The sequence below is a fragment of the Alternaria alternata genome (genome assembly GCF_001642055.1).
Source record: "Alternaria alternata strain SRC1lrK2f unplaced genomic scaffold CC77scaffold_3, whole genome shotgun sequence".
NCBI classification, from domain to species: domain Eukaryota; kingdom Fungi; phylum Ascomycota; class Dothideomycetes; order Pleosporales; family Pleosporaceae; genus Alternaria; species Alternaria alternata.
In genome coordinates, this window is record NW_017306192.1 from 1559276 (window position 1) to 1573584 (window position 14309).

Consider the following 14309-nt stretch of genomic DNA (forward strand, 5'->3'; position numbering starts at 1 on the left):
TCGTGTTTTATCCGGGATTTACGATCATGGTTGATAGGAAAAGGCGTGTGGCTGCCCTGTCGATCGTAAAGGAGGCCGCGGACCACGCTATCGATAAGCCACCGGCGCAAAGCGTCATCGTGGCTTGTTGATATCCCGCGCGAAACGTGGTAGAAACTACATCTGCGCATCGCAACCCGACAGCCATCTTGACACACCTATCGCTGTCCAGCAAAGATTCCTCATTTCTACGCGACTACCAATCCTCGGTTCTACCCTAACAAGCGACTCGATTCACCTAGTACAAGTCCGACTCCCAAGCGCGAACGACTGCGGCACACGGTCGCATCTCCCTACCATCATCCAGCCTCGAACATACGTGTTACAAAGCCCCTGGGCAGAGTGCTTCCATCATGTCGCGCCCGGCAGTCTCCAAAGCGCAAACCACGTACCCGATCTTCGTCAGTAGTGTGCCTGTACGGACTTCATGAGACATATACTGACTTGGTACGCTCGCATGCAGGCTGCAACATTCGCTAGTAACAGACCGGGCGTTCTCGTGGTGGGCGGAGGTGGAGGAGCAGGGAGAAGCGGAGTCAAAAACCAAATTACAGCATACGACTTTACTTCACGAGCGCCGACTATACAATCTTTCGCGGAGATTGAAGCAAGCAAAGACGATTCAATAACTTGCTTGGACAACCTTTCCACAAAAGATGGCCTAATCTTGTTCGCTGGAAATGGTAGTAGCGAGGAGGAACGGTTGAAGGGCAATAACGAACATTTGCGGGCGTTTGAATTGAAATATCCAAAGAGTGCCGAGAAAACAGATGGAAAGGTCGATTTCGTCAGTAAGACTCAGCTCTTCAAGACACCCAAGTCGGACGGAGGTAAAAAGGAAGGCTACCAGCGGATTGCCAAACTATCCCCAGCACGTCGGACGACGTCCAGTACACCCAGCAGGCGAATTGGCGCGATCGCGTCCAGCCTCGCAGGAGATGAGAATGAGATTGTCATCTTTAGTGCAACCTCGACTAAACCAGCCGATCAAGATGTAATAGGACGAATCGATCTGCATCAAGGCCAAGAAGCAAACGATCTGGATATCTTTACGCAAGAAGAAGGAGAATTCCGGATAGCCTACGTAACGGATTCAAATGTCTTTGTCCAGGATGTGAACTGGGACTTCGATCAGAGGAAGACTAAGGGCAAAAACGAACATAGGAAGCTCTACACAATACCTCACGTTGAGAAAGGCGCCAAGAGTAAGCTGAGATGCGTACGGTGGCTTTCGTCGAAACACCTATTGTTGTTGAAGAATTTGCCCAACAGGACCGGAGTCGAGCTGCTCCTCATACATCTTTATGAAGACGGCCCGGCAAGCGTCGTTCTGCGGAAAACACTGCCCAAGCACGTAAAAGCAGCAACAGATATGGACGTCAGCTTGCTTGATGCCGACGAAGACGGCGCCTACCAGATTGCAATTGCGGTCGCAGCCATTGATATATCCTTGACCGTCTATACAATGGACTACCACGGGCCAGCAAGAGATTCTTTGAGCTCGTTCCATGCATTCAACAGCTACGATAATGTAAGTGGAAAACATACCCGTAGAATCCGATATATGCTAACAGAAGCAGGTTCACGATGTGCAAATGACGAAAGCCGTCTTCTCGCCATTCTACAAGCCAGAAGTGTCCACTGGCCGCCAAGCTCCACCCCAGTACTTGCGTCTGGCAAGTACGTCGTTGGGAAACACGATCAGCGTGGAGACCTTTCAGTTGCAATATACCGGATCTCGCTATGTGCTCCAGACAGCGCGTTCGAGAAACTTGTTCACAGCGGCTACCTACCTCGTCGGGGCCATGATGGTGGCAGTCATTGCTCTACTAATACAGTCATTGGTGGACCCAGAGGGCAATCTTACGAAGGGCATACTACCTGCCAGTCTACAGAACGCGGCAAGCCGACACAAAAGCTTTGGCGAGACATTGCGCGACAAACGCCACAACGCCATTCTCAATAACGCTAATTCACCAGTGGTCAAGACATCGCATCGCATCGCCGACTTACTACACCTTCACCTCCCTCATGTCATCTCCGACACCAAACCATCGGAGCCTTCAGGTCAACAAAAGGCCCTCGTTATACATCACGACCCAGAGTCTGACGGTACTCTTAGCACAGAAGTTCATGCTGGAGATGAAGATGTTTTGAAGAAGCATGCCGCCGCTCGAAAGTGGGAGGAGCTCAGCCACGAGGAGAGGAATCAATGGAAAGAGAAGCTGAGCGATGCCGGCATGTGGGCTGTGGGTGAAGGCGAAACTATCCTGAAGTCGATATTCTTTGGGCAGCTCGGTGGAGCAATCGGCCATGCTGTTGAGGGCGTATTGGCTGGCTAGATCGGAGACATCACGACGGAACAACGATGTAATGGTCATTGTGGGTACGATCGGGCGGTTGACGTGCGTGCTTCATGGCATGTGATACCTAATGTCGATAATGGGGCCTATGCGGCGTTGTCAATATGGTGCTGTGCGGTGAATGGATGTGTATCATAGTGAACGGGAGGTGTCTCTAACACATAAGTGCCATAGGATCACTTTGTTGTACCGGTAGCAAAAGTAGAACAACTAGCAGATGATGCATTTGAATCACAACATCACATTTTATTGTTGGATTAGCTTGTCTCCACTCACCTTGTAATTCTCACCGCCGTTACTAATTCCAGACGTCTCGTCCTGGGTTGCGCTTCCCCGGTGTGCGGATCGGGACTAGCTCCCGAGGCTCGCGTGAGGTCAAAGCGCTAGTCCGCGTTCGTGACATACGTCGGGCCTGCGTCCAGTAACTTTGGCAACACCAATTCTCCCCACGCGCCCCTTCTAATAACGGTTCTTCTCTCCTTTTCATGGATGGAGTGAGAACACAGACTCTTGCTGCGAGAGGCTTCAGTTGAAGCAGTCAAGATGTCGCAGCACGCCTTTTCGGGCAACCTGGACCGCATAGTCCAGAACCTACGTTCAAAGTGAGCTCTCTGAAGCACAGCAATTGCGACGGGCAGCTGACAAGCCAAGACATGACGATACGCGACAGCGGGCAGCCAACGATCTGCGATCGCAGGTCGAACAGGCGCATCGAGGTGAGAACCGACGCGAAGCACCCCGCCCAAGCTGTGGGAAACTGATGTCGTGCAGAACTCGCGCCCAACGTCTTCACCACGTACAACAACGAAGTATACACAAAGATTTCGAGCCTCATCGTCACAGGTAGCGACTCGAACGAACGCATCGGCGGAATCCACGCGCTCAACGCCCTGATCGACTTCCGCGGCGACGATGCGGGCCAGAAGACGACGCGGTTTGCCTCGTACCTGAGGGCGGTAATGCGGGGTCAGGACATCACAGCCATGGTGGTAGCAGCCAAGGCCCTGGGAAGACTCGCAAAGCCCGGCGGTACACTCACGGCGGAGCTGGTCGAGGCAGAGGTCAAGGGCGCCCTGGAGTGGCTGCAGCTGGAGCGTCTGGAGAATCGGCGCTTCGCTGCTGTCCTCATCCTGCGGGAACTGGCCAAGAACTCCCCTACTCTTATGTACCAGTGGATTGCGCAGATCTTCGAGGTCATCTGGGTCGCCCTGCGAGACCCCAAGGTTCTCATACGAGAGAGCGCCGCCGAGGCCATCAGCGCTTGTTTCGAGATCATTTCCCCCCGCGACTCACAGATGCGACAGCTATGGTTCGGCAAAGTCTACGACGAGATCCTACGCGGCTTCACCATCAACACGAATGAGGCGATCCACGGCTCGCTCCTCACCATGAAGGAGCTACTCGACAAGAGCGCCATGTTCATGAACGACCAGAAGTACAAGGAGACGGTTGAGCAGGTACTCAAGTACCGGGAACACCGCGACGCGCTGGTACGGAGAGAGGTGGTACTCATCATACCCATTCTTGCTGGTTATTCACCGACCGAGTTTGCGACTAAGTACTTACACCAGTGCATGCTACATCTCCAGGGTCTGATCAGGAAAGACCGCGACAGGGACAAGGCATTCGTGGCTATTGGGCAGATCGCAAACGCGGTCGGAGTCGCCATCACACCATATTTGGAGGGCATCTTAGGCTTCGTACAGGAAGGTCTCATCGCAAAGGCGCGAAACAAGGCCGCCATCAACGAAGCACCAATATTTCAGTGTCTCAGTATGGTTGCCGCAGCCGTTGGTCAGGCACTTACCAAGTCTGTTGAGCGGCTGCTGGACCCCATCTTCTCTTGCGGTTTGAGTGACTCGCTCTTCCAGGCCCTTGTGGACATGGCGCACTACGTACCGCCATCACGTCCCATGATCCAGGACAAACTGTTAGATCTCCTCAGCCAGATCCTTGCCGGACGACACTTCCTACCCCTTGGCAGCCCGTTCCAAGTTTCACAACCTCCACAGATCTGGACACGCGATCACAAGGATCCTCAAATCATCGCAGCACGAGAAGCTGAGATCGCGCTGGCACTGCATACGCTCGGTAGTTTCGACTTTACAGGCCACGTCCTCAACGAATTCGTTCGTGATGTTGCTATTCGATACGTAGAAGCGGATAGCTCTGAGATCCGGAAGCGTGCCGCCCTCACATGCTGTCAACTCTTTGTCAAGGACCCGATTGTTCACCAGACTAGTACCCACGCGACCAAGGTCGTTGGCGACATTATCGAAAAGCTCTTGACAGTCGGTGTGGGCGATGTTGATGCGGAGATCCGATGGGACGTCTTGATGGCGCTGGACGCACGTTTCGACCGTCATCTCGGAAAGGCAGACAACGTCCGTACGCTCTTCCTCGCCCTCAACGACGAGATATTTGCTATCCGAGAAGCTGCAATGTCCATCATCGGTCGCCTGACAGCTGTCAATCCGGCTTATGTGTTCCCATCATTACGAAAGGTCCTCCTACAGTTGTTGACTGAGGTCAACTATGCCAACAGCCCGCGCAGTAAAGAAGAGAGCGCCAAGTTGATCAGTAGTCTGGTCGGCGCTGCGGACAGTCTCATCAAGCCACTGATAGATCCCATCGTCGAGGTCCTTCTACCCAAGTGCAAAGACACTAACCCCGAGGTTGCTTCGACCACGCTCAAAGCTATTGGCGACCTTGCAACAGTCGGTGGTGAGGGTATGATCAAGTACATCAAGGATCTCATGCCAGTCATCCTAGACTTCATGCAAGATCAGACATCGGATGCTAAACGCTTTTCGGCTCTAAAAGCGTTGGGACAGCTAGCGACAAACGCCGGATATGTGATAGAACCATACAGAGACTACCCAGAACTGATGAACATTTTGATGAGCATCGTCAAGACGGAACCAGAAGGTGAGCTTAGAAGGGAAACTGTTAGGCTCATGGGTACCCTTGGAGCCCTGGATCCGGACGAGTACCAGAAGATCATGGAGCAGTCGCCAGACAAACATCTCATCATGGAAGCGCAAGCCATCACCGACGTCTCGCTCATCATGCAAGGCACGACTCCTTCAAATGAAGAATACTACCCGACCATTGTCATTAGCACGCTCATGGGACTGCTTAAGGATCCGTCTCTTGTGCAGTACCATACTGCCATCGTCGAGGCTGTCATGAACATCTACGCGACGATGGGTTTGAAGTGCGTCCCGTTCCTGAGCCAAGTCGTACCTGGCTTCCTCCACGTCATCCGGTCGACGCCGGCTGGACGCTCCGAAGGTTATTTCAACCAGCTTAGCCAGCTTGTTCGAATCGTACGTCAGCACATTCGGCCCTACCTGCCTAGCATCCTTGCAACAATCAAAGAGTACTGGAGTAGCAGTCCGCAGCTGCAAGCTACCATTCTTTCCCTGATTGAGGCTATCGCTCGCTCACTGGAAGGCGAGTTCAAGGTCTACCTGGCCGATGTTCTACCACTCATGCTGAGCGTCCTTGATTCTGATAACACCAGCAAGCGACTGCCTTCAGAGCGAGTGCTGCACGCGTTCTTGATCTTCGGCGCAAGTGCGGAAGAATATATGCATCTGATCATCCCGGTGATGGTGAACATGTTTGACAAACCAGGTCAACCGTTAGCGATCCGAAAACATGCCATCGAAACACTAGGACGGTTATCGAAGCAAGTCAACGTCTCCGAATTCGCTGCGCGCATCGTCCACCCCCTCTGCCGAGTGCTTTCTGGTAGTGAACCATCCCTGAAGCAAACTGCTCTCGAGACGCTCTGCGCACTTATCTTCCAACTTGGTCCAGACTACATTCATTTTGTACCAACAGTCAACAAGATCCTCATCGCGCACAAAGTTCCTCATGAGAATTATGGACGTATTGTGTCGAAGCTACAGAAGGGCGAGCCTTTGCCTCAAGATCTGAGCCCGGATGAGCGATATGGCGAGGACGACGAAGACTTGAATACTGCAGAGATCTCCTCTAAGAAGTTGGCCGTCAACCAGCAGCATCTCAAGCAAGCCTGGGAAGCTTCTAACAAAACTACCAAGGAAGACTGGATCGAATGGATGCGAAGATTCAGTGTCGAGCTCCTTAGAGAGTCACCACAGCAGGCTCTACGCGCCTGCACACCCCTTGGTAGTGTGTACAACCCGATCGCACGTACCTTGTTCAACTCGGCGTTCGTCTCATGTTGGACTGAGCTCTATGATCAGTACCAGGAAGAGCTTGTTCGATCTATCGAGACTGCTCTCACATCACCTAACATCCCACCTGAGATTCTACAAGTTTTGCTTAATTTGGCAGAGTTTATGGAACACGATGATAAAGCTCTACCGATCGATGTGCGGATACTAGGTATGTATGCTGGAAAGTGCCATGCTTTCGCCAAAGCGCTGCATTATAAGGAGCTCGAGTTCAACGCGGAGCAGAATTCCAGCGCTGTGGAAGCTCTCATCAGTATCAACAACCAGCTGCAGCAAACCGATGCTGCGTTCGGTATCTTGCGCAAGGCGCAGAACTACGCCGACGTTGAGTTGAAAGAGACCTGGTTCGAGAAGTTGCAGAAGTGGGACGAAGCACTTGCTGCTTATCAGAGGCGTGAGCTTGAAGAACCCGACTCTTTCGATGTTACCATGGGCAAGATGCGCTGCTTGCACGCTTTGGGCGAATGGGACCTGCTCTCTAGCTTGTCGAAGGAGAAGTGGGCCAATGCGACGCAGGAGTATCGTAAGGCGATAGCACCGCTTGCTGCGACGGCCGCCTGGGGTCTGGGCAAGTTCGCAGATATGGACAACTACCTTGGTGTCATGAAGGAACAATCGCCTGATCGCGCGTTCTTTGCCTCTATCCTCAACATCCACAACAACCGCTTTGAGATCGCCGTTGACGAAATCGCCAAGGCCAGGAAGGGTCTCGACACTGAGTTGAGTTCGCTCCTAGGAGAGTCATACCAGCGCGCCTATCTCCCAATGATTCGTGTGCAGATGCTGGCAGAGCTTGAAGAGATCATGCAGTACAAGCAGAACGACGGCAACCTTGAGAAGCAGAGGAGCATGCGCAAGACCTGGATGAAGCGGCTTAGAGGGCTGCAACCAAACCCAGAGGTCTGGCAACGCATGATCAAGGTGCGACAACTTGTCATCTCACCAAAAGAAGGCACCGATATGTGGATCAAGTACACCAACCTTTGCCGTAAGAGCAACAGAATGAACCTCGCGAACAAGGCGCTACAAAAGTTGCTGGACATCGAGAGCACTGGCGATAGCACTGTGGTCGAGTTCGTACGCAACAACGCTCAGGAGATCTCTCATCCAGTCGCATACACAACCTACAAGTACATGTGGGCCGACCAAAATTACAAGCAGGAGGCTCTCGATAGTATGAAGGATTTCACCGGTCGACTCTCCGAGGATCTCGCAATGCGAACTCGGGCTGCAGCCAACCCAATGATGGCACAGAATGGAATGAACGGTATGTCCAATGGACAGCACATGTTTACCAACATGAATCCCTTCGCTGCCACGAATGGACACAATGGAGTCAATGGCATGAATGGTTCAAGCATGCTAAACGGATCAAACCTAGGTGTCTCGCCTACCGAATTAGCCGAGAGTCATCGTCTGCTCGCAAAGTGCTACCTCAAGCAGGGTGACTGGCAGCAAGAGCTTCAAGATGGCGAGTGGGAACACGAGTTCGTCCACGAGATCTTAGCAGCTTATGCAGCTGCTACACGCTACAACAAAGACTGGTACAAGGCCTGGCACGCTTGGGCTCTGGCCAACTTCGAAGTCATCAATTCGATCACATCCAAGTCCGACAGGGAGGCAACTGAAGTGCCTAATAACATCATCCACGATCACGTCATCCCGGCTATCCAGGGCTTCTTCAAGTCGATCGCGCTGTCTTCAACTAGTTCGCTGCAAGACACACTCAGGTTGCTTACCTTGTGGTTCAGTTATGGTGGTAGGGAGGGCGTTAATCGCACAATCACCGAGGGCACGAAGTCGGTACCCATTGATACATGGCTTGAGGTCATTCCACAGTTGCTTGCTAGAATCAACCAGCCCAACGCCGTGGTCAGGCAATCGATTCATCAACTACTCATCGAAGTCGGCAAAGCACATCCACAGGCTTTGGTTTTCCCATTGACTGTGTCAATGAAATCAGACGTTTCGCGACGACAGCGATCCGCTAAGGAGCTCATGGAGGCTATGCGCGAACACTCGCCAAAACTGGTCGAACAAGCCGATCTTGTCAGTCATGAACTCATCCGTATTGCCGTACTCTGGCACGAGCAATGGCATGAGGGTCTCGAGGAAGCCAGTAGGCTCTACTTCGGCGACCATAACATCGATGGCATGTTTGCCACACTCGCGCCTCTCCACGCAATGCTCGACAAGGGCCCAGAGACTCTACGAGAGATTTCCTTCATTCAGTCTTTCGGTCGCGAACTCCAAGAAGCGCGTGACTGGTGCAATACATTCAGGACTTCTGGTGAAATCGGTGATCTCAACCAGGCATGGGACCTCTACTACCAGGTGTTCCGCAAGATCGCTCGCCAACTGCCGTCCTTGATGACGCTTGAGTTGCAATATGTCTCACCAAAACTCAAGGATGCGCACGACCTGGAGCTTGCTGTGCCCGGAACGTACCAAGTCGGCAAGCAGGTTATCCGGATCATCTCGTTCGACCCGGTTGCATCTGTCATCCAGTCCAAGCAGCGGCCCAGGAAGTTGGAGATGCGCGGAAGTGACGGCAAGGCGCATACCCACATCCTCAAGGGCCACGAGGATATTCGTCAAGATGAACGTGTCATGCAACTCTTCGGTCTCTGTAACACCCTGCTTTCCAACGATGTGGAGTCACGGAAGCGACATCTTAACATTCAACGCTATGCCGCGGTTCCACTTAGTACGCAGTCCGGTTTGCTTGGGTTTGTCCCTAACAGCGACACGCTTCATGTGCTCATCCGAGAGTATCGGGATAGTAGAAAGATTCTCCTCAACATCGAGCACCGTATCATGTTACAAATGGCGCCCGACTACGACTGTCTTACACTCATGCAGAAGGTTGAGGTCTTTGGCTACGCGCTCGATAACACCACAGGTCAAGATCTATACCGTGTCCTGTGGCTCAAGTCTAAATCCTCGGAAGCCTGGCTTGACCGCCGCACAAACTACACGCGTTCGCTCGCCGTCATGTCCATGGTCGGTTACATTTTGGGTCTCGGCGATCGCCACCCTAGTAACTTGATGCTGGATCGCGTCACTGGCAAGATCATCCACATCGATTTCGGAGATTGTTTCGAAGTGGCCATGCATCGGGAGAAGTACCCCGAACGTGTACCATTCCGATTGACGCGCATGTTGACGTATGCCATGGAAGTCAGTAACATTGAGGGTAGCTATCGGACGACTTGCGAGCACGTCATGCGGGTGTTGAGGAGTAACAAGGAGAGTGTCATGGCTGTGCTTGAAGCTGTAAGTTCTTTCCTCTTCCTATATGCATATCTCTTTACTAACATAACACTACAGTTCATCCACGACCCCCTCCTAACCTGGCGCCTAAACCACCGCGACACCTCCCCCGTCGAACCCAACTACCCCTCCGAGCGCCGCCAATCAATCATGGTCGGCGACCCCAACAACCCCAACGGCAACGACCCCCACCAAATGCCCAGTATCGTCGGTCGACCCCGTCATCGCTCTTCCGTCGCTCCTCCTCAGAATAACGATGTCGATGCCAAGGAAGTGCAGAATGCAAGGGCACTGCAGGTCCTGTCCCGTGTCAAGGAGAAGTTGACAGGTAAGGACTTTGGCAAGGGAGAGGAATTGAGGACGGAGATGCAGGTCGATAGGCTGATCAAGGAGGCGACAAATTTGGAGAACTTGTGTCAGCATTATATTGGTTGGTGTAGTTTCTGGTAGGCCGCTTGCCATACCCTATCGGTCTAAGCGAACGATTGCTTGGTGGGTGGGTGCATGAGTGGCATTAGCATGGTGGAGTTTTGGGACATGTGCTTTTCATGGGCGAGTTTCGTGTATTAGTATGACTTGTTCATTTCACTGAGCGGCATTGCAGTGGTGCTTTTGGTGTTGGGGAGAGTAGCGAAACAGCTTGTAGTGGGTGGTGAGCCTGCTGCAATAATGATGATATTACTGATTTTATGAAAATTTCTCAATGTGATCGTGCGTGTACTTTGATCATGTCATGTGGATTTTCGATTGAGTTTACTGCTGCATACGAGACATCTCACGATATTGTCTCTTGTGGGGGAAACAATCCTGCAGGATTCAGAATATTGGGTTTCGTGCTATCCGAAGCTGGCAGGCATCGTGGTTCGTGATACGAAGTAGTGAAGATCTGTATTCCAAAAAGAAAAGCATGCACATGTCAGCTATGACGCGTATAGGATAGTTTCTTTTCTCTTGCCGTGCTTGCCAGTACCGAGGCGGAACGACGGCAGACGGTGAAGATTATTTACCAGCTATATGGTAACGGTGTTCTAGACTAACGTCTGATGAGAACTGTTCGAAAGAGGAAGGCACCGATTATTCTCCGTAGAGATACAACGCAGATTTTTCGGTTTTTCGGGTGAACCGCTTTATGCGGTGGATGAAGTTGCACAGAGAAAAAGTATCGCATGTTTCGAATCGCATACGCCAAACATAACCAGTCGCTCGAAGATCAACATCACCGTAGGACGTCAGTCACCGCGGTCGAATCTGGGGCCATCAACACGGTAGTCTACCAACAGAGGTCGAAGCCAAGACGCGGATTATGGATATGTCGAAGATACACCCATACGTCATAGCGTTGGGTCGAGAAGAACCAAGTGGGTCAAGGGTCTCCGCGTTCTCTTTTGCGATCGAAGATGCCGTTCGTGCCAGATCTAATCCGCGCACATGACAAGATGAGCGTGTCGTGATGTACTCATCATCCGTATTAACCGCCGTAGTTGCGATAGCCTACGCGGAAAATATGATCCTGTAGCAATGCTGGCATAGCGCGGCTTGCGTGGGCCTTGAGTGGTTTGCTCGTGTGCTTGGTTACCGTGCCCGGACAATATCGCATACATCAACATTGGAACATACGAACTTGAGTTGGATTGGGCCTGCATATCTCCTTGTATTGGGCTGTTGGTGTTTTGAATAGACGTTGGGTATCTAGATACGGCCTGGTTCTCGGCCGTGCTGGCCCTGTCTTACTGTACTGACAGAATCTCCGAGAGTCCACAAGCAGTCCGCTCGCTATCACGAAGATGCTATTCCCGCCAGTGATGGGAGCGACATGGATGTTGACCCTTGTTACGCGATCAAAGACGGTGACGGTAACCTGCAGATAGCAGTCTGAAACTCGAGGGTTTGCTCTTGGATTATGTTCCGAGTTCCCGCTAAACAGAGGCATTTCAAGGGGGCCGGCTAGATAGCCGAGATGGTGTGCCCGCTATGGCCATGACTACGCAACTTTGCTGGCTTCTGGTTTGTTGCGACTGGAAGTGCGGCAGATCGACGGGGTGGGGGCTGGTCAAAAACTGTTGTAGCGGTGCTTCAATGGGAAGGCGTGCAGATACATAGGGTTGGGTATCGCCGAAGTTTTGTTTCAGGTCTTCACTTGAGGTTCTTCTACAGTCTTCTCTTTCTGTTTCGCGTCAAAACAAAGGCTCCGATTAGCTCTGCAGAGGCGACGATAGGACGATAGGAGAGTGACATCATTGGGTTGTTGCTGAACCACAATTTCCAAGACATTCGCTCGCCCCGCGGGCCCGCTTGTACCGCTGCGGCCTGACTTGGCATCATGAGCCGCAACGCTCAGAACCTCCGCTTGCCAACTAATGACAGCTTCCCACCTTTTTCCAACGTTCAACGGCCCGCATCAAGTTCCTCTACCGCCTCAGTGTCGAGTGCAGAGGAGAGGCTGCAATGGCGCAGTCACCCGAATGTCGCGACGCCGTTTGCGGATCCGTCATTTCAGAACCCGTTCGATGACCCCAACCTCGCATTGGCATCGCCCCTGAGCCGCGATGAACCTGAAGGCCTTGCAAACGATGTTCAGAAGCAGATTCAGCGGGAAGAGGAGGAAGAGGAGTACCATGGGGACGCCAATGAGAGGACCGACACGACTTCCACAGAGAAGACCGATGATTCCGTTCGCCAGAACCCGAGGGCATTGACGGCTGTCACTAGCAGGAGCACAAAACACAGCGCTCGTGGAGCAGACGTGCCGGAGGATAGGAAGACGCTCAGCTTCAAGGAGCGCATACGGCATTTCACCTGGACCTGGTTCTGCCTTACCATGGCTACCGGAGGCATTGCTAACGTTCTGTACACCGTGCCTTTCCGCTTCCACGGCCTCTACGCGCTCGGTTGTATCTTCTTCATCTTCAACATAGTCCTGTTTCTGTTCAATGTCGCGATGATCTCTTGCCGATTCTACTTCTACCCACGAACGTTCAAGGCTTCGTTTTTACATCCTACCGAATCGCTCTTCATCCCTGCGGCCATGGTCAGCTTTGGTATCATCTTGATCAATGTCAGTCAATATGGAGTTGACATGGCTGGGGTGGGAGAGTGGTTGGAGCGATGCATGATTGTGTTGTTTTGGATGGACTGCGGCCTTGCTGTTTGCTTCTCTATTGGCATCTACCTGCTCATGTTCGTTTCTCTAATCAATTCTCCAATGAACGCTATGCTAACAACTCTAGGTGGTCAACCACAACTTTCACCATCTCTCAGATGACGCCCATTTGGATCTTCCCAGCATATCCTTTGCTCATCATCGGACCTCATGCCGGTAACCTCGCACCCAAGGTTGAGGATCCAACAATATCACTCACCATCATCTTGACCGGATATGTCATCCAAGGCATCGGCTTCCTTGTGTCGCTCATGATTTACGCTGCCTTCATTTACCGTCTGATGACACAGAAGCTTCCTAAAGAATCCCTCCGCCCGGGTATGTTCATCAGTGTCGGTCCTTCTGGATTCACCATCGCCGGAGTTGTCATGATGGGCCAAGAGCTTCCAAAGACCGTACCCAGCGACTTCATGGGCGAGGGCAATGGCGAGCTCGCTGGCAAAGTCGGCATGATATGTGCAAATTACATGGGCCTCTGGCTCTGGGGTCTAGCACTATGGTTCTTCTTCGTAAGTGTCGGCGCGCATTACTCATGTGCCAGGCGCGGAAAGATGGACTTCGCCATGACATGGTACTCCTTCATCTTCCCTAACACCGCACTCACGACATCCACCTTCGCCATCGCTCGCGCCCTCAACGGCAACAAGCCCATCGAATACATCGGCTGTGCAATGACTATCGCACTCATTGCCATGTGGTTCTTCGTCATCTACATGAACGTTCGCGCTGTCGTCATCCGTCAAATACTGTGGCCAGAGAAGCAAGAGGATAGGACCGAAGGTGGGTGGAAACAACAAAGTGCGGAAGAACAGCAGAGGAGGCAGAGGGAAAGGGAGTTGGCTGATGGTGGAGAGAGTATGAGGGGTAGGGCATGGAGTCGCGCGAGGACATTTACCAGGCGTGAGGGTCAGGGGACAGGTATGCCTACGTTGGAGAGGTCTCAAACTGATGCTGGTGCGCGCAAGAGAGGATGGAGTTTTAGGAGGTAGGAAAAATGAGTTGCGCGTATAAAGAAAAGAGGTTACTAGTATTTGTGTAGATTCAGTCGATACCCCTTAGAGCGATGTTTTGATTGAGCGTTAGATTTAGCTTTTGCAAGAGCTACATATCGCGGTGATAATTCACCGTATATTACTGAATCAATTGCTTGCATCCATGCGTTCGCCAATGGATAATTCTCAGTAATTGCTTCATGAATGACCTACGATGCTATTGGATCAGCATATCAAGCTATCCTCCATCTGAGTA

At 52.1% G+C, this 14309-nt stretch overlaps 3 protein-coding genes across 3 annotated transcripts; all 3 read left to right on the forward strand.

Moving 5' to 3' along the window:
- Positions 1–496: 496 nt before the first annotated feature.
- CC77DRAFT_928371 (hypothetical protein) lies at positions 497–2381 on the forward strand (the record flags this gene model as incomplete). Its single annotated transcript, XM_018534045.1, has 2 exons — positions 497–1570; positions 1620–2381. The coding sequence occupies 2 exons, from the start codon at positions 497–499 to the stop codon at positions 2379–2381; spliced, it is 1836 nt and encodes a 611-aa protein (XP_018390227.1).
- A 455-nt stretch (positions 2382–2836) lies between these two features.
- On the forward strand, positions 2837–10593 carry CC77DRAFT_1091695 (ARM repeat-containing protein). The gene is made up of 4 exons (XM_018529581.1): positions 2837–3004; positions 3054–3118; positions 3174–9904; positions 9959–10593. Exons 1-4 carry the CDS (start codon positions 2946–2948, stop codon positions 10349–10351), a joined length of 7248 nt encoding a protein of 2415 aa, XP_018390228.1. The 5' UTR covers positions 2837–2945; the 3' UTR covers positions 10352–10593.
- A 1330-nt stretch (positions 10594–11923) lies between these two features.
- Positions 11924–14223, forward strand: CC77DRAFT_1017149 (hypothetical protein). The gene is made up of 2 exons (XM_018524347.1): positions 11924–13078; positions 13129–14223. Exons 1-2 carry the CDS (start codon positions 12222–12224, stop codon positions 14048–14050), a joined length of 1779 nt encoding a protein of 592 aa, XP_018390229.1. The 5' UTR covers positions 11924–12221; the 3' UTR covers positions 14051–14223.
- The last annotated feature ends 86 nt before the right edge of the window (positions 14224–14309 follow it).

Bases quoted from the DNA above. Each gene is read 5' to 3' on its own strand.
- CC77DRAFT_1091695 (XM_018529581.1), top strand. From the start codon at position 2,946: ATGTCGCAGCACGCCTTTTCGGGCAACCTGGACCGCATAGTCCAGAAC. The intron at 3,119-3,173 runs GTGAGAACCGAC...GATGTCGTGCAG, and splicing joins GGTCGAACAGGCGCATCGAG to AACTCGCGCCCAACGTCTTC. The intron at 9,905-9,958 runs GTAAGTTCTTTC...ATAACACTACAG, and splicing joins TCATGGCTGTGCTTGAAGCT to TTCATCCACGACCCCCTCCT.
- CC77DRAFT_1017149 (XM_018524347.1), top strand. From the start codon at position 12,222: ATGAGCCGCAACGCTCAGAACCTCCGCTTGCCAACTAATGACAGCTTC. The intron at 13,079-13,128 runs GTTCGTTTCTCT...TAACAACTCTAG, and splicing joins ATTGGCATCTACCTGCTCAT to GTGGTCAACCACAACTTTCA.